Source organism: Mirounga leonina, unplaced genomic scaffold (genome assembly GCF_011800145.1).
Source record: "Mirounga leonina isolate KUSES-001 unplaced genomic scaffold, KU_Mleo_1.0 Mir_171, whole genome shotgun sequence".
In the NCBI taxonomy this organism is placed as follows: domain Eukaryota; kingdom Metazoa; phylum Chordata; class Mammalia; order Carnivora; family Phocidae; genus Mirounga; species Mirounga leonina.
The window spans coordinates 22,390,600-22,415,679 of record NW_023270436.1 but is presented as its reverse complement, the minus strand read 5'-3'; the positions used below and the strand labels follow the sequence as shown (position 1 = coordinate 22,415,679).

The following is a 25,080-nucleotide window of genomic DNA, read 5'->3' as shown; positions in this document are numbered from 1 at the left end:
GAAGCAGGCTCCCTGCTGAGCAAGGAGCCCGACTTGGGACTTGATCCCAGGACCCTGGGACCACGACTGGAGCCGAAGGCAGACACGAAACTGACTGAACCACCCAGGCATCCCTGCAAGTAATTCTTGGTATCTCAGGACCCTGAGTTTAAGCCCCACCTTGGATGTAGAGCTTACGCTAGGGAAAAAAAAAAAAGACAGGAATTACTGATTTAGAAGCAAAAGCTGAAAGTAACACCTCCAATTATAGCTCATGTTTTATAAACCCGAGTTCTCTGGAAGTTAAAGGGGAACCCAAAATAATGGAATCTGCCCTTCAGAGTTTTGCAGAGGACTCTGAAGGGGTCTCAACCAACAAGTGAAGATCAGGTAGAGTTAACAAAGCACTAGATGCAGAAGCCATGTCTCAAGGACAGTTTACATTTATTTGCTGATGACTCTGACTAAACATAGTTCAAACACAGCAGAAGTTAAAGAGTCTGTCAGGTGAAGCCGCTTCTTGCCAACAGCTAAAGGTGGTCGATGAAGAGTAATCTGAGCATCATCTTCGGGCTGAGGCCCTGGTTTTGGGCAAACAGCTGGTGGGTGGACCTGGTCCTTTCCGGCATGGGTAGGGGTCTCTAAGGAACTACTCCTTATTCTCATACTTGTGCTTGATGTGTTTCCACAGCTTCTGCATTTTAAAGACAAGAACCACAAACTTTTAGCTTTGTATCTCGTATTTTGCAGCTACCCCCACTGTCCTGGTCTCTAAAACAAGCTTGAGAGAAACATCTACCATGTCTGGACAGCTGGGGTGGGCAAACTGGAAGCAACACTAGGTTTGATGCACATTCCTAACACTTGTAAACTACTTTGATTTTATCAGTCGCCACGTAAAGGTAAACAGACTCAGAGGTAATACAATTTTGGATGATCTTTCTTCTACAGGAGACTGAGGTAATTACACAAATGTACACAATTATTAAGGAACAGAGCCTCGAAGAGGTCTTATATGTTCAACTCCCAGGTATTACTTAAGAGGTCCCAAATGCATGGCCCCAAATACTTCATATTGAATCATTTTTTAATTTCATTAAACCTATGATTTGGGTCAGGAACTAGTTGGATTCTCATTCCTTTTTTAAGATTTTATTTTTTTAAGGAATCTCTACACCCAACATGGGGCTTGAAATTACAACCCCGAGATTGGGGGCTGTGCACTCTACTGACTGAGCCAGCCAGATGCCCTGGATTCTCATTCCTAAAAGCACAGACTGGTAAGTTATGACAGCATACTTAAATGCTTTTCCCCAACATTGGGAACGGCCCGCAGAACTGCCTGCAGGAGATGGAACAGTGGCAACACTCTCATAGGGACAGACAGCTTCAAATTAAAAACACAAGTGAATGGTGTTTACAGGCCTATCTGCAGGAGACCTTCCCCGGTATGAGCCACAGTGTAATGATGAAAAGCGTGTACAGCAACTAGCAGTGTTGGCACACTAGGAGTCTAAAAGGTGTGGTTATGCCCTATCTTCCGCTTTCACTTTCTCCCGAGGAATGTTAACAAACGTTATTTTTTGAGTGCACCACCTACCAGCTACTGTGGCACCTTGCCTGCATCTCATATAATCCTCACAGCAATTGCCTACTGTAGTTACTATCAGCTCTACATCACAGATAAAAGTGAAGCTCAGAGAGGTTAAGAAACTCGCCCAACTAAACGCCACAGTTATCAAGTGACAAGGCCCCGTATCCCCATCCAGGGCTCTCTGATTTTATATTCCCAGCTCCTAACCATTATTACTACCACAATGCCTACGTGGGAAGCCTGGGAAAGCGAAGAGTGCTATCTGAAAAGACCAACCACAGTATCTAAGTTAGAGATGTTCTTCTCACGACCCTCGCCCGCTCAAATCTGCCCTTGAAACCCTCAGAGAGGAGACTGTGGGTCCGGGTTCCAGCCCAGACTCGCCCGCCACTGACTTCCTGATGGTGTAGCCCCAGTAAGTCCTTTGCTCCCACTAGGCTTTAGGTTTTGCTCCTGCAAATGGACAAGTGGGTATGTGGGGTGTGAGACAGCAATACTTATAAGCCCCACAAAGCGGGATCATTTAATGTTTTGGGATTCACATTCGGCGGAGAGGACATACGGCTGTCGACCGACAGAAGACGCTCAGGGTTTTCCCCCCTCTTAGTAAAGGCAGACTGAGTCCCACTCCGCCTCCACTCTCACTGTCACCCCTCAGGCAGGCCCAAGGTCAGGGATGGCCCAGTCCCTCACCCCCTGGTTGATGTGTTCGTAGATCGCGTCCGCGCCTTGATCGAAAGCGCGCTCGAAGAACAAGGCTCCCACGGCGATGGTGAGGGCGAAGGTGGAAGTCCTGCGGAACAGCAGCGAATACAACCTCGCAGTAAACGTTGGGGCCGCCATGTTTCTCCGCTATCAAGCGCGCGCCTGCGCCGCAGCCGATCATGCGCTCCTAAAGCCCTCGGCGTGCAACACTTTATGGGATTTGTAGTTTTTCTGAATCTCAGTACTTATCTTTTTGAACGATAGAGGTAAGTGATGGCTTTGCGGGGAGGAAAAGTCTCATAGGATTTAGATCAGGACGGTCCAAATAGTGTGGTAAGATTTGTTACCCAATGTTTCTCCTCAATAATTTCTTGCTGAGTGAATATCCCGAACTACAACACCCAGAAGCCCTCGCGCTCCCTTTACCTCCCCCAACCCCCGCGCGGTCTCAGCTATGATTCCCAAAGGTTTCTGGGAAGGGCAGGCTGATACTCAAGGAAGGACTACGAATCCCAGCAAGCAGTTCGCGACACGAGAGCGCAGAAGGAGGAGGAGCTCGGAGCCGTCGGGCCCTGCGGAACCAGGTACTCTCTCTGGCGGGACGTCAAGGGGCTAGTCTTAGTCGTCTTCCCCCGAAGGGAAGACATGGGCTTTCCTTTCTAAGTCCTTTACCCCTTCTGTGGGCCGCACCAACTTAACGGAACGGGGAGTGAATTAAAGGGTGAGAGGGCCTGGGCGCCCAGGTCCCTGGCTCATCTCTGTCTGTCTCCTCTGTTAGCCCCAAGTCCAGGCCTAGAGTTGGAGCCTATGGCAAAGTTGGGCCCTGGGGCTTGAACCCCTTTACCCGGCGTCTGGGGAAGGGGCGGTTCTGCACATGCTTCCTGTTCCCGCATCCCTGGGCTTCGCCCCCTGGAACCCTGACCTAGAAGGGGGGAGATCTGGGGACCGCTCATTCCTTCTTGGGGATAGAAATAGGGGCTTTGGTGTATTAGTGCCATTCAACTGATAGTTTCTTAGTGCTGCCTCTGGGCCATGACCTGGGGACCTAGTAGTGAACAGGTCCCCGCTGTCGTGGAGCGCTCATTCTGTGTGTGGGCAGATCGGGAGTTGTGGTAACCAAAAACAAGTAATACTCTAAAAAGCAAAAGACAGGTTGGTTGAGGAGCGTCTGGCGGTGCTATTTTAACCAGGGTGCCTAGGGTGACACTTTAACCAGAGACCCGAACGAATGAAAGTCGGTCAAACAGGAAAAGGTTGGTGCGAAGGACTTGAGGCTGTAGCAGTCCTGGAGTGCTTGAGGGAAAGCGGTAGGGCGGACTGTGAAGAGGTGGGCTTGGGTCAGCTCGTATGTGGCCTTGTAACCCATAGTAAGGAATCTTCTTTTTAATTGCTCTAGGAAGCCACTGAAGGGTTTTTAACTGGGATGTGACATGATCCAATTCACATTTTATTTTTTATTTTTTTATTTTTTTAAGATTTTATTTATTCATGAGAGACAGAGAGAGAGAAGCAGAGGGAGAAGCAGGCTCTCAAGGAGCAGGGAGCCCGATGTGGGACTCGATCCCAGGACCCTGGGATCATGACCTGAGCCGAAGGCAGACGCTTAACCATCTGAGCCACCCAGGCGCCCCATCCAATTCACATTTTAATGTCATCATTCTGGCTGCTCTCTGGAGAACAGATGGAAGAGGGGAAGTTATTGTGTTGGGTCAGTTGAGACAGGACGGTAATTTAGATTAGGATATGGATTAGAGTAGTGATCAGATTTGCGATGTATTTTGGGAGGTAGGACAGACAGAACAAGCTGACAGATGCGTGTAGAGGGTGCCAGAAAAAAGAATGGAGGATGACATCTCTTAAGTTTTGACCTTAATTACTTGACCTTAAGCTCTGTTTGGTCATGTTAGGTTTGAGCTGCCCCTTAGACATCAAGTGGAGATGCCCGGAGGCCAGTGGGGATTTGGATCTGGAGTTCAGAGGAGAGGTCTGGGCCAGAGAATAAGTCATTGGCGTAGGTACTGAAAACCTGGGATTAGAGGCCTGGATCTGACTTGGAAAAGCAGAAGGAACTCCTGATTGGGGACGGGGAAGAAAAGTGTGAAAAGCTCTAAGCTCTAAAACCATGATGAGTTAACCATAACTGCAGTTATTTTCTATTTGCAAAGAATCCTGATAGCTCCTTGGGACACAAAGTTGTGAAACTTCTAGGATAGAATACTTTTGTCTTGCTAACAATAAATCTGGCTGATGAAGTTCAGAGGAGGGAGGAATTAGTTTAAGTAGGATGGGTTAAGAAAGACCACAGGGAGTTAAGGTGTGGCTTATTTTATTTTGTTTTGTTTTTAGCTAATTTTAATTTTGGAGGAACAATTTGGAAATACTGAATTTTCTTTAAGCTGCTTACTTCAACTTAGAAATTATGCATATAAATCTAGAAAAATAAGAAAAATGACCTTCACTTTTCCTTTGATGTTAGAACTCAAGTTGAACTAACCTTAAATTCCTTTAAACAGTCAGCCCCATTTACAGCTTAATTACATTCCCTTACACATTTATTTTGCTTATAAGTTTAATATATTTTATTTTCTTCTTAAGTACTTCAGATACATAACCTAACAAGTATGATTTCCTAAGAATATTTAAACGCTACTAGAAAATCTAATAAATTAAACTTACAAACATAATGAATTTCAAGTTCTTGTAAACAGTTCAATACTTTTAAGAGACTTAGTTAAATTCTTTTATGTCACTGATTCTCAGTTTGGAAAGCTAAAAAAAAAAAAATAGAGATGCCATCTCTGACATGAAATTAGGATATGGGGGGCACCATTAGTAGCTTTCACAGCACTCCAGATGATTCTAACATGCAGCCAGTGTTCCTAATCATTGCTGACCTTTCAACTTGAAATGATAAATCTAGTATCAATTACTGACATATGTTTTATCAATTACCTAACTATATATATATTAAACATCTTTTTTTCTTAAAGATTTTATATATTTATTTGAGAGAGAGACAGAGAGCACAAGCAGGGAGGGGGCAAAGGGGGAGGGAAAGGGACAAACAGACTCCCCGCTGAGTGCAGAGCCCGCGGGCGCTCAATCCCAGGACCCTGATATCATGACCTGAGCGGAAGTCAGACACTTAACCAACTGAGCCACCCAGGTGTCCCCCTACCTATATATTAGAACTTCTGTATTTTTTTTTTTAAGTAAGCTCTACACCCAGTGTGGGGTGTGAACTCACGACCCCCAGATCAAGAGTCTCATGCTCTACGGACTGAGTCAGCCAGGCACCTCTAACTTCTGTATTAAGTAATCTCTCTTTTTTTAAATTTTATTTTATTATGTTATGTTAGTCACCATACATTATTAGTTTTTGATGTAGTGATCCACGATTCATTGTTTTCATATAACACCCAGTGCTCCATGCAGTAATCTCTACAGTCAGCATGGGGCTGGAACTTACAACCCCAAGATCAAGAGTTGCACGCTCTACCAACTGAGCCAACCGGGCGCCCCCAATATATTTCTCAATTCCTAACTTCTGTATTTTAAATTGGAATCACAATGCTTATCTGTCATACTCAACATGTCAAATTCTTTTCAATGTTATACTTTTTTTTAAATTAAGATTTTGTTTATTTGACAGACAGAGACATAGCGAGAGAGGGAACACAAGAAGGGGGAGTGGGAGAGGGAGAAGCAGGCTCACCGCCGAGCAGGGAGCCCAATGCGGGGCTCAATCCCAGGACCCTGGGATCATGACCTGAGCCAAAGGCAGACGCTTAACGACTGAGCCACCCAGGCGCCCCGTCAATGTTATAGATACTTTTAAATAGTAAGTATATGCGGACTATTACTAAACTTAGGTCAGGAGCATCAGTAATTTTGATTTATTTTACTACCTCTATTTTCAATTCTAAACTTACCTGGAGCGTGACAGGATACTTAGCTAGTAAGAAAACAGCTTTATCCATTCTAATGAATTGTGTTTAGCATTCCAATCAAGTTGGGTTTACCATTTCAGTGAGCTGAGGTTATTTATAATCAGACCGGTTTCTGAGACAAGAATCCAGGGGTTGTGCCTCCCCAGAGTTACTGTCCCCAGCAGAGGCTGCCTATGGGATGCAGGGACTAGAGAGGTCGAGGAGCAGGAGAAGCTTGTTCCCCCAGCCTTTGTATTTTAAGGGGTACCTACTAGAGGGTACTAGATTCACTGGTTAAAATGCAGATTTCTGGGCCCCGCTCCAGAACCGCTGAGTCTGAATTCCTGGAGATCTGACCCAGGAGACTTCATTTGTATTAAGATCCCCACCAGGAGCCATGGAAAATCTTGAGCAGGAGTCGTTCTAAGAGGGTCGATCTGATGCTGCCCCGGGTGGGGTGACTGAAGAGGCTGGTTCGGGTGCTGGGAAATGAGACCTGACTTGGGCAGAAGTGAGGGTGGTGACAAGACCAGCCTGGAGGCAGAAGAAGGGGGGAGACAGAGGCAGATCTGAGTCTAGGTTTCTGGTTCAGAAGCCTCCATCAGACTATTTTTACTTTTCCTGTTTGGAAACTCTGGCCTCCTGGGACCTGTAACTATCTGATGAGAAACTGTGTCTCCAGCCTGCAGCTCACTGGAGCCCAGATTCGGGTTTCACCAACCTGTGCTGAGCCAGGTCTGCTTAGAATCATGGTGTGTCCTATCGGCCTTCAGCCAGGGACTGGGGTAATGTCTGCCATAGATCTCTTTCAACACCAGCCCTGACTGGGTCCATCCAGGTGGACCGGGTCATTGGAACCATCCACAGCAGCCTCCTAAGGGAGAAGGAATATAGTACTTATCCTTGCTTGACAAATTGCCCACTTTTTTGAAGGGATTTTTTTGAGAAAATTAAGAACAATACACACTAAATGTAGAAACTTAGAAAAATACAAAGTGAGAAAAAATTTCTGGACATAATCCTATTATCGAGACATGGTCACAATAAATATTTTGTGTCTACTTGTGGGTGTGTGGTTGTGTGGGTGTGTTGGGGCAGGACGTTCTTTCTCCTTAAAAAAGTGGTATCATGTACAAACTGTTGTGATAAGCCATTTTTTTTTTATTTAGCAAAAAGGGAATAGTCTCCTTTGATTTGATTTTTTTTTCTTTTTTCCAAAGATTTAATTATTTGAGAGAGAGAGGGAGGGAGAGAGGAGCAGAGGGGCAGAGAGAGTCTCAAGCAGACTCCCTGCTGAGTGCGGAGCCCGACACAGAGTCAGTCCTATGACCCTGAGATCATGACCTGAGCTGAAACCAGGAGTTTGATACTCAACCGACTGAACCACCCAGGCGCCTCACCTTTGGCTTCATTTTTTTTTTTCTTTTTAAAGATTTTATTTATTTATTTGACAGAGAGAGACACAGCGAGAGAGGAAACACAAGCAGGGGAGTGGGAGAGGGAGAAGCAGGCTTCTGCCAAGCAGGGAGCCGGATGCGGGGCTTGAGCCCAGGACCCTGGGATCATGACCTGAGCCGAAAGCAGACGCTTAATGACTGAGCCACCCAGGCGCCCCATTTGGCTTCATTTTTAATGTCTATCTGGTAGTGCATTGAACAGATGTGGCTCATGCCCTACTCTTGAACCTTGCCAGCTGTGGGCTCCCTCTGTCCAGTTTTCTTTTAGGGTAAGATGAGGATAACGGGCTTTGTGAGTCATGTCATTGAGCCCCCACTCCTACCCTGTCGGGGAAACTAAGCAGCCTAACCTGCATGTAGTGAGCAACGTATATCTGTCAGCCGTTCTTACTGTTGGACATTTAGATTTCAGTTTTAGGACAAGCTGTGGTGCAGTGACCATCTTGGTACCTAGATCTTTGAGATCATCTCTGATCATTTCCTTGGAGGAATTCCTATTGGATGTGGCTGCCCCTCCTTGGTGCTCTCTGGCACACAGCTTATCACCTAGTATTGTTACTGGGGGCACATCAGCCAGCCATCCCAGCATATATTCAGTGCACCTTCTTGTGAGAGCAGGGCCTTTGTGTCATGAGTTGTGAACCCCATTCTGGCAGAGAGGAAGTGTCAGCAAATGTGTGGCTAGTAAATAAATGGCTGAAGGGAACCATAGAACTGGAAGATTATGCCTTTGTCTGGGGATTGGCTTCTTTGACTCAACTCAGGAGTATTTTGGGATATGGGGCACTTTGTACCTGGAGCCATCACATACTTTAAAGTGATTTAGTTTTTTCATTTGTTTATTTCACTGTATTCATTACCTATTGCTGCATAACAGATTACCCCCAAAACTTAGCAACTTAACACAGCAAATATCTCATACATGTGAGGGTCAAGAATTTGGGAGCAGGGTGCAGCTGGCTGGCTCAGTGGAGCATATGACTCTTGACCTCAGAGTCGTGAATTCAAGCCCATGTTGGGTGTATAGCTTACTTAAAAAAAATATATATATATGTTTTAAAAAAAGAATTTGGGAGTAACTTAGCTAGGTAGTCCCAGCCCAGAGCTCCCACAAAGTGACAGTCAAGGTATCTGCTGGGGCTGCACTCATCTAAAGGCTGGACTGGGTAGGAGGGTCCACTTCTAAGCTTGCTCACACGGCTGTTAGCAGGAGGTCTTAGTTCTTTGCCACATGGGCCTCCCCACAGGGCTGCTCATGGTCTGGCACCTGGCTTTCCCCAGAGTAAGTGATCAGAGAAAGAGGCACAAGGACGGAAGGCATATTGTCTTATCACTTGATTTTAGAAGTGACATACCATCATGTCTCTTAGTCATACGGGCCAGTCCTGATATGGTTGGGGAGCAGACAACACAAAACACAAACCCCAGAAAGTGGGGGCCGCAAGGCTGGCTGCCGCATCCACAGGTATGTATTGAGCGCCATTGGCATGCCAGGCACTCTGCTAAACACCCTAGTATCCATGATTTTTTTTTTTTTAAAGATTTTATTTATTTATTTGACAGAGAGAGACACAGCGAGAGAGGGAATACAAGCAGGGGGAGAGGGAGAGGGAGAAGCAGGCTTCCCGCTGAGCAGGGAGCCCGATGCGGGGCTCGATCCCGGGACCCTGGGATCACGACCCGAGTCGAAGGCAGACGCTTAATGACTGAGCCACCCAGGCACCCCCAGAGGGTGAGTAGTTTGCTGAGAGTTTCACAGCCTAGAAATGGCAGGGATGAGATTCAGAACTGAGTTGAATGATTAGAGTAAGGATTGGCTTGGGTAGTCTGTGTGACTTTGGGTAAGTTCTCACCCTCTCTGTTCTTCAGTCCCTCATCTACATTAGACCAGCATTTCTCTGAGTGTGGTCTGTGGACTGTGCCTCATTTTCCTTAGATCCTGGCCCCGGCCCAGCCCTGCCAAGTTAGGAGTTGCTGTGGGCGGGGCCCCCCCACTGCCTTACAGTGCCAGGAGTATGATGATATATGTGCCTTACCCCAAGGGGGGGAACACATAAACAAGGTCAGGATGAGAGAGGTGTGTGGTCGCTACCAAGTACTCAGGTGTCTGAGGGAGACCCCTAACATAATGGGGCTCCTATCAGGGAAGACATCTGGATCTTCCTGGCACTTCTGTCGGAGTTGGGCTCTGAGTGCGTAGCCTGCAGCCCCCCCTCCCCGGCCCCCGAGGCAGTTCTGATGCCATCAACTCCAGACGGCAGGCATATGTGGCACTGGGACATTGCTGAGCTCCTAGTGGGTGTGCAATAAAGCCGTCCTCTGGCTGCTGTTTACTGTTTACCCGGGGTCTGGCGGTGCCATAATTAGAAGAAATGACAGGTGAGCTTGAGGGCAGCATGTGGTGAGCACGAGGTCTAGATAATTATTATGGTGCACATCCCAGCCCTTGGCCACGGCCGAGCTGTTGGCTTATTTTAGCCTTGTGCCAAAGACAGCTCTGTACCTGAGACACACACGATGAAAGGAACCAAGACTGTCAGTGAAGCACAAACATCTGCCCCACGACAGCGTCACAGCAGAACAGTGCGACGGGAAGAGGAAGGGTTCAGGGCTCACCCAGACCCCAGGGGCGGTGCTGGCTCTCGGCGCCTTGGTGTCATGGTCAGGTCTCTCCAGGAGGGTGCGTGGGGGTCCTCCACGCCACGGGCCCACCAGCAGCACTCAGGCTGATGAGACATTACTATCATCAGTGTCTCTCTCAGTCTTGGCTTTGAGCAAATTAGGAGTATTTCTGAACCCATATCCTCATCTGTGAAACGGACACCTTGACACCTACTCAGAGGGTCTCTGTGAGGATTAAATAAGGGAATGGAAGCCAGATGCCTAGCACGAAGGAATCCGATGCTATCTTCCCTTACCCCATCCCACCCCCATTCTCTATTCTTCCTCCTCCACCCCACAGTGTCTCAACTAGTAGGTAAGTTTTTCCTTGAGCCCGGAAGACTGAGGTCAGGTGCCACGGGATGGCTGGGTGTGGGTTAATCAGTAGAGCAGGGCTCTGCTGGAGACTGGAGTCCTGCGGGGAGCGCGGTGGTGGCAGCGAGAGACCCGTCTTTAGGGCCTTATGTGTCTTTCTTCTCTGTCCATCCTCGTCCTGGTCCCTAGATCCAAACTTGAGGAGCAGAGGGTCTGGGAGCTATAGGTGAGCAGAGGGCGAGAGGCCTCGGGTTCTGCAGCAGCTCCTTCCGTAGGCACCTGCGTGTGCGAGGTCCCGTTCCTGGTACTGGGGTGCAGCAGGACGGACAGAACTTTCCGCCCTCAGGGAGTCTGCATTCTACTGGGGAGGCAGACACACATGACAGTAAAGCAGCAGGTTGTAAGAGGGGCGGAAGTGCCTGTGGCTGCCACTCTTAAATCCAGTGGTCAGGGCAGGCTCACCGGGAGGGCGGGGGGTGAGCCGCCTGGATGGGCACAGTACCAGCAGTTACAGCCTCCATTCTCAGAGCTCTAACTATGTGGTAGGCATCCTAATATACTACTGCCTTGGTCAATCCACAGTAGCCGTGGGGATCCCTAGTTTATAGCTAAGGACACACGCAGGAAGATGAACTTTCTAGGGGTCACCTAGCTGATAAGTGGCAGAGCTGGGATTCAAACCCACACCTGTGTGACCCCAGAGGGTTGTCCCCCTAGCCTCGCCTGCTGCCCTTTGGCCACAAGGAGCCCCCTTGTCACCTGGTGAAGCCCCAGGGAGCCAGCAGCCGCTGTTGCAAACGGGGACCTGGTCCCTGAGAGTGGGCGGGTGGCGCTGTCTGCGTTCCCATCAAGGGAGTGGGGCTGGATGGTTTTGTATTGCAGATGGGGCCTTGTTCGCTGCTGAGCACACCAGCCTCAGAGGGTGAGGATGAATCACGGGCCAGCTTAGTCAGCACCCCATGCTGGTGTCTGGGCACCATCGGAGATGTCCAGCTGTCTCCACCCCCCTTCCCTGACCTCCCACTCAGGGCTGCCAGGTGCCATGGTGCAGGCTGTGCCTTGTGCAAGGACACCTGACTGAGGGGTGAGTCGGAGTGAAATATGCTCTGCTTGCCAGATTGCCAAATATGCTCTGGCAGGGCACTGTATCTGTCCGGAGGATTCTGCACCCGCACCTTTTCCTAATGTGTGCTAAGGCCCTAGAGAGGGGGGCAGTTGGGTCAGGAGCGCTAGAAGTTCACAGCTGCCTGGGTGAGGTCACCTTGCTGAAGCCCAGCTCCTGCCCAGGACCTCTGCCTCCCTGGGGACAGGCCTGCTGGGCGGTGGGACGCCCAGGCTGCCCTGGAGCTCGTCTGCTCCCCTTGACACCATCCCCGGGCCATATGGGCTCTGCGGAGCTGCTGTTCAGGGCAGGCATCTGGGCCCACCGTAAAGGCTAAAGTTCCAGTCCCACTTCTGCCTTGTGCTGTGTACTTTGGGCAACTCACTTCCCCTCTCCTGGCCTCACCTTTCCTCATCTGTCATATGGACTAGCTGCCCCCAGTTGTCACTTGGACACTGACGTCCTGTTCCTTGTTCTGAGCCTCAGTTTTCTGAAATATGGGCCTTGTGGAGACCAATAATAATGATGGTGATGCTGACTGTTGTTTCTTGAGGGGCTCCTGGGGGCCAGGCTCTGCTAAGTGTGTGTGTAGATGATCTGATTCTCAGAACAATCCCTGAGGTGGGCACTGTTACTGTCCCAGTTTTTATAGGAGGAAACTGAAGCCAGAAGTTAATTAACTGCCCACCATCACAGAATTAGAAAGCAGTCGCACCTGGATTTAAACCTGGCTGTCTGCAGAGGCCCTTAGAGATCACCTGGTCTAGCTGCCTGCCTCCCCCTTCACACGTGGGGAGACTGAGGCCTCGAGTGGGCACGTGACGGATCCACAGCCTCGCCTAGCAGAGCTGGGACTAGAGTGTGGGGTGCACTGGCCCTCCCTGGACAGCTGAGCTCCGCTCCTGTGCCAGATGCAGGGTGGGCAGAGGAAGGAAGGCGTGGGTGGGCGCCTCTCCGCTGAGGCTGGTTTGTCCTCTGCGGTTTGTGCATGTGAGAGAGAAGAGGAAACACACACACACATGGAGTCCACTGCTGAGGGGCTCATCATTTGACTTCATGGAGGCTTTCCCAGCAGATGCAAGTGCAGGCACCGTAAGACCTGTTCTGCCTTCCCTGGAAGTGTGACCCGGGGCACCCCACAGCACCTCTCTGAGCCTCAGTCTTCTCCTTCGCAAATGGGATTATAATACATACCTCTTGGGTTTTAAACGGGCCACGTGGTCCCCAGGGTGTAGTGAGTGATGAAAAAGGAGAGCTGTCAGCAGTATGATTTGCTGCGAGGAGACTTTTCTAAGTGATTAGGAGTGTGGACTCTCTATAGAGCCGCCCTGCCTGGATTCTGAACCCAGCTTGGCTGCTTTCCAGCACCACGACCTTGGCTAAGGCACTTTGCTTCTTGGCGCCTCAGTGCCCTCATCTGGAAAAGTGGAGTAGGTCCCACCTCACAGGTTGTCCTGAGGATTACATGAGATGATGCATTATAAAGCTTTTAGCCTAGTGCCAGCACATAGTAGGTGCTCAGTAAATCAAACAGTAGGTAACATTTATTGAGCACTTGCTAAATGCTGGACATTATTAGTGTCATTTGTATTTCCATTACTCTTTCATTAGCAGTTCATTTGGATTAGCAAACTTCTGTTCATTGCTCCTCAGGCAGTCAGCTAACCTGTCAGACCCACTGTCTCACCTTCCTGAACGGAAAGGCCTAGAGAGGTCCAAGGTCACACGGCCGGCTGCCCAGTGTCCTGTGTGGTGTTGTCCAGCTAAGCCTGCCGCAGAGCCACCGCTCCATCTCTGCCTCCCCAGAGGGACACCCTCCCCTCCCCACGATGCTCCAGAGCCAGCAGCTCTTCAGAGCTTGAGGCTTCGTGAATGGCTTGGTTAAGCACTCGGCCGTTAAACGTTCATCTCTTACAATTTCAATCCAATTCCTATAAGTTTATTGGCAAGACGGGGTGTATTAGAGCTGCCAAATTTAATATATCAAGTCCATGTGTCTGGGATGCGGTTTCTCAGCAGTAATAGGAGAAGAGAGGTTTTATACGTTTTCATTTTGAATGACTGTCTGTTCCTGATCCCATTATTGCCCTTGACTTAGTGGCTGCTGTCTCTGTCTGCCACGGGAACAGCCTTCTCTATCGACCCACCTGGCTACCTGGACTGTCCAGGGGGCTTGTTTTTCTCTGTCTCTCTCCCCGTTCTCTTCTTCCCAAGATGCAGTCCCCCATCCGTCTGCCCTGTGGTCAGGTCCCGGCCGTATCTTTAATTTGCCAAGTCCTGGGAGTCGCGCTTTTGCTGCTAGCCTGGGTTGCTTAGGGAAGTCACTTTCCTTCCTCTTCTGGGCCCCAGGAACCTGCACTGGGAAATGAGGGAGAAGACTATAGGACCCGAAGGGTGAGGGGCTAGTCTGGGCTCAGCCTTTGCAGATCCCACTTGACAGCCCAGAGTGGACCCATTCATCCTCTGGTCTTATGTCAGCAAACTGGGGGACCCAAGGGCTGGCCCTGACACTCAGAATTACCCCCTGCCTGTGGCTGGAGATCTCCTGGGTCAGGTGTGGCAGCTGTGGGTCACCATGGCTGAGGGGTCTTAAGGGTCTTAAGACCCTGAAACATTTTCATTTCCCTCTCTGCTTGGTGGGGACCTGCCATCTAAGAGTTTAGCTAATCTCCTGGCAAAACTGTTTGCATTTCTGCCTGAGTCTTCAGGCTTCTGTAAGCTTTGAGCTGGCTCTGGAAGAGAGGACACCCAGCAGTGGGATTTTTAGGGCATCTGGGTTTTGTGTTCTGCTGTCCAGCTGTGTGACCTTGGGCAAATCACTTCCTTTCTCTGAACCTCAGTTGTCCCATAAGGAAAATGGGAATTAATCATTTACTCAACAAATATTGGTTGCCTACTCTGTACCGTGTGCCACTTGGAGTAGTGGGGCTTCAGCAGTAAACAAAACAAAAATATCCCTGCCCTCGTGGATTTATATTCCTGTTGGGACAAAAAGGTAATAAACGTAACAAGTACCTTATTATTTCAAAGGTGATAAAAATGAAGCAGGGAATGGGGGAAGCTAAGTAGAGTGTTCTGCAATTTTAAATAAAGCTGTCACAGGAGATTACTGAGGAGATAGTATTGAGTGAAGATGAAGGAATCAAGTGAGCAGGGGTGGCAAGGAACAGCATCCAGGCAGAGGGGTCAGCAGGTGCAAATGCAAGAAGTGGTCAGGCGCCTGGCGGGTGCCTGGTGGGGGCCTGGCAGGTGTGAGGAGCAAAGATGGGGCTGATATGGCCAGATGGGAGAGAAGGGGAGAGAGGAGGTCAGAGGTGGAGTGGGGCTGGGGGGAAGTGGGGACGTGGCCAGAGGGTGTAAGGTGATGGCTCTCCAGCCTGGCTGCATAGGAGAATTTCCTGGGGAGATTTACAAAAATGCTGGTGCCTGGGTCTCACCCTTTGAAGTTCTGTGGTCCACCAGCCCTGGGGTGGAGGCTGGGCATCAGGATTGTTAAAAGATCCCCCTGGAATGAGACCTCTCAGGCCGTATTCGTTGGCCCACGTAGTTCCTCCGGGCTGTTCTGGGGTTTAAATGAGGCGGGTGTAACCAGAGCCTTCCTTACACTGGCCACCAGGGAGTGTTCATTTGGGGTGCTGTGCTGCCTGATATCATTTCGGAATGTAGGTGAGGTCTGGAGCTGAAGAACAAGAAAGAATTCTTGAGATGTCTTTGGTGCAAAAGAGGTGATCTTATTAAAGCATGGGGACAGGCCCCGTGGGCAGAAAGAGCTGCTGCATCGGGGTTGTGAGGAATGGCTGATTATATACCTGGGAGGTGGGGGACATAGGAAAAAGGGAGGTGTCCTAAAGGACTTTCATATGCTAAAGAAGATACTGGAGGCCTGGCTATTGTCCAGCTAAGGTTGTTTTTCCCTCTAGTAAGGCATTAACGTTAAGATAGTTGGGAGTTTCCAGAAGGAATGTTATACTCTGCCTATCCCAAGTATTTGTCAATGGGCTGCAGGTTATAAAGAAGTTTAATTTTATTTACATTCCCTTCTGCCTTTGTTTCTCACATCACTATGGAGGGGAGGATGATGTTCGGACTCCAGGAAATTGAGTCTATGGGTCTCTGAAATTTAGGCTACTGATAAGAATGTCTTTTCCTTGTACATCACTAAGATATTTGTACACTGAGGGAGACTCCTGTCCCGCAGGACTGTGATCTCTGTCAGTTAACCATTCGTTTCTCCCTTCCCTTAGTTTTAGGGCAGCCGGGAGTGCCCGAGGAACGTCACACAGGTCCCACCCGGGGGGTGCGGGGTGTCAGCTTGTGCTTGGTCCTCAGCTTGCCTCCTGTTCCCTCCATCACTGCGGGCTTCGGCGGGTGGTGCGTCCTGCCTACTCTTGACTGAGTGCTTTGGGCTTCCCAGGCAGGGCAGCAACCGGCTAGACGGCCATGGGGAAGCACTACTTCTGTGACTACTGCAGCCGCTCCTTCCAGGACAACCTCCACAACCGCAAGAAGCACCTGAATGGGCTGCAGCACCTCAAGGCCAAGAAGGTCTGGTATGACATGTTTCGAGGTGCGTGCTGGCTGGCTGGGCAGCTGGGCCAATGGAGGCCAGCTTGCCCGTCTTTCTTACTGGCAGACAAGGAAGTACCCATGGGCCAGCGACGGGCTTGGTCTGGGCTCTTGGAGGAGCCAAAGAGAGGAAGGCTGGGGCCACTGGGGCATCCCTAAGGGCAGATGGGCCATCCAAGGGGCAGGCTGGAATGTGAGCTCCGTCCCCCAGGAATCTTGACCGAGAGGAGGGCTCCATTCTGCCAGCCTCTGGGGATACTGTGGCCAGGAAGAAGGCTTTTCCAAGGAGATGATGTTTGAGCCATCAGTGGGAAAGACAGGGAGAAGCCAGCGGCAGCATTCTGGGCAGAGGGTATGCAGAAGCGGGCGGCCATGAACAAAGCATCAGGTGCCGTCCGAGCAGAGGAGAGAAGGCGTGGCTGGACCCAGCAGGAGAGGAAGGTGGTATGGGCTGAAGGCCGTGGCAGGGCTGGGGCCAGATTGTGTAAGTCTGCAGAGGCCACAGTAAAGGGGGCAGTTTGTCCCCAGGGTGAGGGCCGAGGGCAGCCTTTGAAGGCAGTGGCCAAGAGCTATGTTTGACAGTGATGCTTGCCTGCTGCGTGAGTGTGGGGTGCAGTAAATGGCTGTTGAATGACTGGCTGGCCGGATGAATGATTGAGCTCCCAGATGGAGGGCTTTTCCAGGGGAAGGCTTCTCTGAGCAGGTGCCTCCGAAGCAAATGAGCTCCGGCCATAAGCACAAAGCACCAAGCCTGGCACCTTCGAGGTGCTCACTACAGGGGAGCTGCTGCTGCTGTCCATCAGACGTGGACACTGAAGAACAGCGAGGGAGATGTTGGGGTGGCCAGCCAGGAGCCGATGAAATGGAGAGGGAGCTTGGTGGTGGGGTGGGGGTGGGCCCGAAGCTTCCAGAATGAGCTGGGGCAGGGCCGATGCTTCATGAGTTGGGGAGCAGGATTCCCAGAGCAAAAGGAAGGAGCTGAGTCTCAGCAGCCAAGAAGGGAGGAGAAGGGGAGACAGAGTTCCCTGGTCTGAGAGTCAGAATTCACAAGAAGGGAATGGGCATTTATGGAGTGCCTGCTGCATGCCGGGAGCCTTTTGTGGTTTGTCATTTGCTTCATCAGCAATTCTCTAAGGCAGAGCTCCACCCTTCAGGTTAGGATCACCTAGAGACCTTGAAATAAAAAACGCTGGTGACTCGACCCCATCCCCAGAGGCAGGTTTGGGGTGGGGCCTTGACACAGTATTTTCAGAGCTCTCCCAGACTCATTTCTGAGGAGGAAGCTGAGGCTCAGAGGCTTGGGAGAGGGAGGGTGGCCAGGCTGCCCAGCAGGCCAGGCATGGCTGAGGTCGCAAGGGGCTGGGAGCGGGGACCGAGGGATATTCAGTGGCAGAGGGCTCTCCTAGGTGCCATGGAGGCCTCTGACTCTGGTGTCAGGCAAAGGCTCCCTGCCCCCCAAATCCAGTGGGGACTGTGATCTGGCAGGAGCCAGGCCTCAAGATTACCTTGGTGTTTGCTCCCAGCCCAGAGTCTCATCTGAGAACAGGTGGGTCTTTGGGTCGAGGGCTGGTTGGCAGAGGCTATTGTATTACTTAAAGAAAGATGAAAGAGTGGGTACCATAAGGGAATGCAGTGGGGACCCTGCATTCCTAGTGTCCCCTCACATCCCCAGGCACATTCAGTCCTTAGAACAGCTCTGCAAGGGAGGGTGGGTGGGCGGGCTTCCCCACTTAAAGGTGGTGACTTCCAAATCCAGAGTGGTAGATGATACTCACCCGGGGTCCACAGCTGGCATATGAGCTCTTTCCACTTTAAGAGGCTTCCTCGGGGCTCCAGCTTACCTGAGCAAACTGCACAGCACAGACTTTGGGGAGGCATGTGGCACCCCAGCCTGGGCTAGGACTCAATAACCACTTTGCTCCCAGCTTCATGGCCTTAGACAAATCCCCTCACCCCCAGAGGGGCTGACCATGCTTCGGCCATGACTGGGACAAGTATGAGGTCTGGAGCTAGGCTGAGTGGCTGTCCGTCCCAAGGTGTCACTCACGAACAGTGTGGCCCTAATCCTGCCATGTGTAAAACAGCCATAACAACAATATCCACTTCCCGCAGATGTGACAGGCCCTCAGTATATTCATGATGACTGTGTGGCAGTAAGAGTTCACTCAGTAGGAACTATATGGGTCCACAAAAGGATTGGCTTCAGGCCCTTTATCTCAGTGAGCACTTAGCATGTCCTCGGCTCCCAGGCAGGCTCTGAAGACTTAGAGATGAATAAAACAGAGCCCCTCTCCTGGACAACCTCACTCCCAGTTATAACAGTGTGTTCTTGGCAGAACCCCTGTCTTGTATAGGTCTCCGTGCCCTGCCCACCTCGCCCTCCAAGCTCCAACCACTCTGGCCATTACAGGTACTGTCCCCTCTGTGGGCACGCCTTTCCTGCTGTCCTCCATGCCCTCAGCCTAGCTGTTCCATCTCAGAATTCAACTCAGGCCAAGCGTCTCAGGGTTGCCCTCCCCAATCCCTGGGCAAGGTCATTTGGCTGCATGCTAGCTGTTCCCCTGTTTATGTCCACATGGCTTAGTGTGACTGTTGGACTGGAAGGGAGAAGCAGGTCTGACTTACTCTCCACTAAATCCTCATCCTGGCATGGTGCCTGGCACACAGGACATGCTCAGTAAATGTTTGTTAGATGAATATCTACATGAGCAAGCAAACAAACACCAGGCACCAGGGCAGCTGTTAATTTTGCAAGATGAAGCAAGAAGGACCAATGGGGTCAGATCACAAGGAGCCTTGGCTGGGTGGAGGAGCATGCCTTCTTTGTGCAGGCCCTGGACTCGGGTTCTCAGTCCTGGGTGCCCTTCAGAGTCACTGAAGAGCCTTTAACAATTCTCATGCTCTCCCCCTCAGATGAATTAAAGCAGAACCTGAGAAGGATGGGACCGGGGATCCCTATATTTTAAAGGCTGCCTGGCAATTCTGCCATGTGGCTAGGGTTGAGAACCACCGGCCAGATGCTGGACAGCCTGGAACTCTTCTGCCACACTGAGTGCTCCAGCCAGGGCGCCTTGGCTAGGACTCAGGCTCAGATCCCCACCTAGTCTCAGCTGTCCTACCTCTGGGATGTGGAGGTGGGGCTTGGCAATGTTCACATGCCCCCACCAGCCCACCTTCCCTGGGAAGGTCTGTGGAACTGGCTGGACGGGCTGAGTCTGACAGGCCCAGTGCTGATGGATGGACACCCCCTACCCTGCTGGCCCCACCCACAATCCACCAGGTCACCCCCCCCAGAGTGAGTCCTCTGATAACCAACTCCTGCCCACAGCTACCCACTCCCACCAGCTGCCTGGCCCTGGGGAAGGGAGGAAGGGAGAAATTCCCATCAGAGCCAGCCACCGAGCTGGCCACCTACCCCGCCACCAGGAGATCCACAGCCACACGGGAAGGGGCAGGGGCTTTAGACTCACACACGAGGGTTCAAGCCTGGCACTGCCACTTCCTGACTATGTGCCCTTTCCCCTGTTTGAACTTCAGTTTTCCCCTCTGCAAAATGGGGATGTTAGCGCTGTGCGGTGGGCTTGTAAGGAGGACACAAAGTAAGAACTGCCACCGTTTGTTGAGCATCCACGACAGGGGTTCGGAGGAGCCCTGGCCTCACGTTAGTGTGATGCTAAAGCACTCCCAGCCCCACTTTCCTGGCAATTCTAATGTGCCCTCAGGGTTGGGGGTCACTGGGCACCTCTGCCAAGTGCTCTGCATCCATTACCTTATTCAGTTTGCACAGCAGCCCTATCAGAGGACAATTTTCCTCCCATTTTACATATGGGGCAACAGAGACTTGGAGAGATGAAGCAGCTTGCCTGGGTCAAGTGTACCTGGACTTTGAAACCCGTGGTCTTTCCTCTACTCCAGCAGCCTCCAGAAAAGGCAGTGGACCAATGGGGAACGTGACCAGCCCAGGCCCCCAGGGCGACGTCAGGGCCTCTGAGTCGGGGCACCTTCCTGTCTTATGGATTTTGGCTGATTGATTCCTTACCTACCAAGAAACACACAAACTTAAACCATAAGTATATGATGAAAATAAAGGTCGGAAAAATCGGAGGAAGCCAGGGTTAAGGTTTCTTTTCCGGAAAGATAGCTGGGAAGTCCTGCGGAGGCCGGCGGCTGGCAGGGGGAAGGAGGGAGCAGAGAGCACGTTGCAGCCTTGGCCGTGGAGCGACGCCCGAGCCCTGAGACTTACTGGTGGGCTTCCTGGGCACCAGGAGGGTTTTTTTAGCTTTCTATTTTGAAATAATTATAGATTCACAGAAGTTGCAAAGACAGTATGGAGAAGTCTACCATACCAGGATTTAAAAAAAAAAAACAAAACTGCCCAGGTGGTTCCATTGCATGGTCAGAGCCAAGAACCTCAAACCTAAAACTTGGTTCTTGCCTTTGGCTAGGTCCGGGTGGGGAGGAAAGGGTTGAGGTCACCTGAAGCTCAGATGCTTCTGCCGAGCGTCCTCACCTGTGGTCATCCCCTCCTACACTCCTCTGTGGATGGGAACTCTTTCCTTTCCTGATCTCGGGGATAGGAGGTGCCTGTATGCAGCCGAAGTCTGAACCCGGACCCTCGCTCTTCTTGCAGATGCAGCTGCCATCTTGCTAGATGAACAGAACAAGAGGCCGTGCAGGAAGTTTCTACTGACAGGTAATGTGTTCTACTGAGTTTAGTTCCCCCTAGGGACCAGCATGCCCCATCTGGCCTGCTCGGACCTCTGCAGAGCCTCTCCCCTACCCCAGCCACCATCTGAAGCCCACTTTGTGGTCTTGGTGCATCAGCCAAGTGGTCAGTTGGGGCCTTCCCAAGGGTTGTGCCTTGGGACTGACTTCCAGGGCCTGGTTCCTCAGCTCTCCCGACCTAGAATGTGATTTTATTGGCCCACCCAGAACAAGCCAGCACTAGGAGATTGCAAGTAAATCTAGGAGACACTGATGGGTGTGATCGACTGGCTGATTAGGTTAGCCTGGGAGCCCATCCCAGCAGGCAGGGCTGGAGACGGTAACAGGCTTGACGAGAAACTTCAGAATTAGAACCAAGGATGCTAAGTGTTGATTTGACTACTCAATACCCACGAAATAAAGGTGCATATAGGTTCAAACAGATAAAAACCTCAGTAAGTGAAGGAACTAAGAGCAGATGAAAATAAGGGTAGGAAAAATAAGACAAAGCCAGGGGAATGATTCGTTTCCTCCATGCTTGCTTTGAGTTCCTGTATACTCTCTAGGGGTTTGGCCCTGAGCTTCCTAGTGGCCAAGGCAAAGAGGAGAACCATGGTGATTACCATGGTATGTAAGAGAGCTTGGCTCTGGGGAGAGGTAGTGCTGTTGGCCTAAGGAAGCCAGATGAATGGCTACACTCCCCTCAGGAGACGGTGCTGCCCCTAGAATGGTCACCAGGCCTGCAGGTCAGGGGCTTCCCCGACAGACTTCACTTGGAGTGAAAACACCACTGGTAGGTTCTGCTGGCTTTGGATACCTTCAGTCTCCCGTTATTTTGAGACAAAGCTTGGTCTCCCCAGTTGAGATTCAGAAAGCTACCCCTGGCTTTGGTGCCTCCTTGAGGAAGCTACCATTGAAACCTTTCTGGGGAGCAGTCCAGTGGCTCATGCAAGCCGAATGGACAGGTGGGCACCAGGCAGAGGCCACAGCAGGTGCAATGGCCTGGATTGGAGAGAGGAAGCATGACCCTTTCAGGGAGCCCCCTGTGGTTTGTTGAGGCTGGGGAACAGGGCCTGGGGCTAAGGGAGTGGTGACAGTGGACAAGCCTACAGAGACCTGTGCACCCCAATCACGGAAGGCTTCAGGATTTGCTTCCCAGGGTCGTGAACGGGGCAGAATGGACCAGACAGGTTGCTCTGGCTACTTGTGTGGGTGGGGCCAGAGAGATTCCAAGTTTTTCTTTGGGGGTGGGGTTGTTACTCTGTAGACTCTAAAGCCTTGCACCCCCATCAGGGTGCCCCTCAGCACATGGTGGGAGCTCTTCCAAGCAGTGAGTAACTCTGTCTTCCCTGCCTTCTGTTGCAGGCCAGTGTGACTTCGGCTCCAACTGCAGATTTTCCCACATGTCAGAGAGAGACCTCCAGGAGCTAAGCATCCAGGTGGAGGGTGTGTTTTGGCGGGGACCCTGGGTTGGGGTGTGAAGCGGGCTGCTGGGGGGAATGCCAGATATGAAGACTGCAAAGCTGCCCTGTGCCTCCCCACCTCCTCCTCTTTTTTTTTTAATAGATTCTTTTTTTTTTTCAAAGATTTTATTTATTTGCCGTGGGGAGGGGGAGGGCAAGCATGAGCAGGGGGAGCGGCAGGCAGAGGGAGAAGCAGGTTCCCCGCTGAGGAAGGAGCCTGATGTGGGACTCTATGATCCCAGGATCCTGGGATCATGACCTGAGCCGAAGACAGATATTTAACCAACTGAGCCACCCGGGCGTCCCCCTCCTCCTCTTCTGTGGCCACCTTGTGGGGATAAGCTGAGGGCTGCCCCAGGTGATGGAGGTGTGTGTCAGGAATGCCTCCAATCCACTGCAGGCATGAGTGGAGAAGGAACAGGGGAGCCCCCATCTGTCCTCTCTGTGGGGTTTAAAGTGACATGTGGGGCTTTCCTGTCCAGGAGCCCTTAAGGGTGTGCCTCAGGCTCATCTGTGCCCTGCTGGGTGCTCATTCATGCATAGCCTTCCTCCTTCCCTCCATCAGGCAACATCTATCTCGAGCCCTTACTCGGCACCAGGCAGATCCCCTACTGCATTCTGGGGACAAAGGGATGAAGAGGACACCTTCCCTGCCCTCAGAACTCTCAGGCCTAGTAATTCCAAGGAAGAACCAGGTTAGCTCCCCCTGGAAACTGCCACGTCTGCTTGTGGGAAATTCACTTCCCATTTCTCCAGTTAGAGAACAAGGACATTTCCACTTCGATGGTCTTAGTCAATCTTCTCATGAAACCCCTCATGGAACAGCTGGAGAAACTCAAGCTAGCCTAGGGTGGAAGGGCCTCACAGGAACCCCCAGCAGGTGAGAGGCCAGTTCTGGCCTCCCAGGGTGCTGCTGCCACTCTTCCCTCTGTCCGGGTGGCCTCAGGGCAGCCAGTGAGTGTCCGGGGCAGCGTGGCCTTTGCCCTCGTCCCCCAGTGGGCCTCACCCCCCTCCGACCCGTCATAGCCTTCGGGCCATGCCCTGCTCTGGCAGCCGATGGCCCTAGCACAGACACAGGGTTTCCAGGAGCTCTCCCAGGGCAGAAGTGAGGCCCCACAGGCCTCGCCAGCGGATCCTGGCAGTGGTGGCTTCTCCAGCCCTTCACTGGCCGGGGACTCTCGGGGAACAGCTGGTCCATGGCCGGAAGAGCCTAGGCCAGTTGGCCTGCAGCTGGAGACGGTGCCTGGTGGAGACAAGGATGGGAGAAGCCCGAGGGGGCTGGAAGCAGAGGTGTGCCGCCCCACCCCCGCCCCGGTGGCAGCTCTGATAGTCCTGGTTCTGCCACATCCCCTGTGACCTTGGCACATGGCGAAACCTCTTGGAGGCAGTGTCCTAATGCGTTGAACCTGACCACTTGTAAAGGTGAAGTGGGATGAAATGTATGCAGTGCTAAGCCCAAGCCCTGGCCCGCTTGTTGGTCCCCAGGTATGATTGTTTTCCTCTGGCCCCAGGCCCTATCCCAAGTCCTCCCGGAGACTCTGACCCATCTCACACCCAGCTGGTTTGAACTGTTGGCTCACTTTTAAGTGAGCAAAGGTTCTTACAGGACAACTTATGAAATGAAAAACCAGGATGGGGCGCCTAGATGGCTCAGTTGGTTGGGTGTCTGCCTTCATCTCGGGTTGTGATCCCGGCTTCCTGGGATTCAGCCCCGGGTTGGTCTCTCTGCTCAGCAGGGAGCCTGCTTCTCCCTCTGCCTGCCGCTCCCCCTGCTTGTGCTCTCTCTCTCTCTCTCTGGCAAATAAATAAAATTTAAAAAGGAAGGAAGGAAAGGGAAGGGAAGGGAAGGTGAAAGGGAAGGGAACGGAACGGAAAGGAAAGGAAAACCAGGAAGGCTGAAGCAGAAGGGTGGGAGGGAGGGAGGGAGGACGGGAGGGAGGAAGGAAGGAAGGATGGAAGGGAGGGAGGGAGGGAGGGAGGGAAGCTGAGGGAGGGAAGGAAAGGAAAGCTGAGGCTCCTTCCCCTGCCCAGGGTCAGAGAGACCTGGCAAGTGGCCAAGTGAAGATCCAAACCCTGCTCTGCCCTGGTCTGCAGCCCACATTGCCTCTCTGCCCCCAGGTTTGGGCCCCTCCTGAGGACCAGGCTCTCCACATGCCTTATCCTGTGTCCAACTGCAAAAAGCTTGGGAGGCAGCCAGTGTTTTATCTCCACTTAATGAGGAAGCAGAGTGAGGCCCAGAGGGTCAGGCCTAGGAAGGTAGCAGCGTGGTAAGGACTGCCCTGAGGCTCTGCTCCTGGCCTCCCAGCTTGTGCCCTCATCCCCAGGAAGGTTCTGGCAGCTTTGTGGGAGGGTGGGGTCCGGGCAGGGGTGAATGTATCCCTCACTTGCCTCTGTTTCCCTGTCTCCACAGAGGAGAGGCGGGCCAGGGAGTGGCCACTAGATGTTGTCGAGCTCCCTGAGGGCCATCTGGAAGACTGGTTGGAAAAGAGAGCCAAGCGGCTGAGCTCAGCTCCAAGCAGCAGGTACGGGCCCCGTGGGTCCCCGTCTCTTGTGCCCTCTAGGAGAGTGCCCTAGCCAGCCTGCCCTCACCGGAAGCTGAGTAGTC

General features: G+C 51.7%; 2 protein-coding genes across 6 annotated transcripts in view; one reads left to right on the top strand and one right to left on the bottom strand.

Annotated features, from left to right (window-relative positions):
* Window positions 1-404: 404 nt before the first annotated feature.
* LOC118018636 (cytochrome b-c1 complex subunit 9) lies at window positions 405-2,604 on the bottom strand. Its single transcript, XM_035017334.1, has 2 exons — window positions 2,267-2,604; window positions 405-673 (listed from the first exon to the last, which is right to left on the bottom strand). The coding sequence occupies exons 1-2, from the start codon at window positions 2,414-2,416 to the stop codon at window positions 629-631; spliced, it is 195 nt and encodes a 64-aa protein (XP_034873225.1). The 5' UTR covers window positions 2,417-2,604; the 3' UTR covers window positions 405-628.
* A 138-nt stretch (window positions 2,605-2,742) lies between these two features.
* The window catches only part of ZMAT5 (zinc finger matrin-type 5), a 28,446-nt gene continuing 6,108 nt past the window's right edge, over window positions 2,743-25,080 (top strand). Inside the window, exons 1-5 of one of the 5 annotated variants that reach the window (XM_035017329.1) lie at window positions 2,743-2,862; window positions 16,157-16,309; window positions 20,939-21,001; window positions 22,378-22,458; window positions 24,886-24,997. In XM_035017329.1, coding sequence (XP_034873220.1) covers window positions 16,183-16,309; window positions 20,939-21,001; window positions 22,378-22,458; window positions 24,886-24,997 — 383 coding nt within the window. In that variant the 5' untranslated portion in view covers window positions 2,743-2,862; window positions 16,157-16,182. Of the gene's footprint in view, window positions 2,863-16,156; window positions 16,310-20,938; window positions 21,002-22,377; window positions 22,459-24,885; window positions 24,998-25,080 lie in introns of those variants that run through there. The other 4 variants (XM_035017328.1, XM_035017331.1, XM_035017330.1 and 1 more) reach the window with 4 other exon arrangements.

What these genes read in the sequence shown, in the direction of transcription:
- LOC118018636 (XM_035017334.1), bottom strand. Translation starts at nt 2,416, where the DNA reads ATGGCGGCCCCAACGTTTACTGCGAGGTTGTATTCGCTGCTGTTCCGC. An exon ending in ACGAACACATCAACCAGGGG is followed by an intron (nt 674 to 2,266) that starts GTGAGGGACTGG and finishes TTTAAAATGCAG; the next exon opens with AAGCTGTGGAAACACATCAA.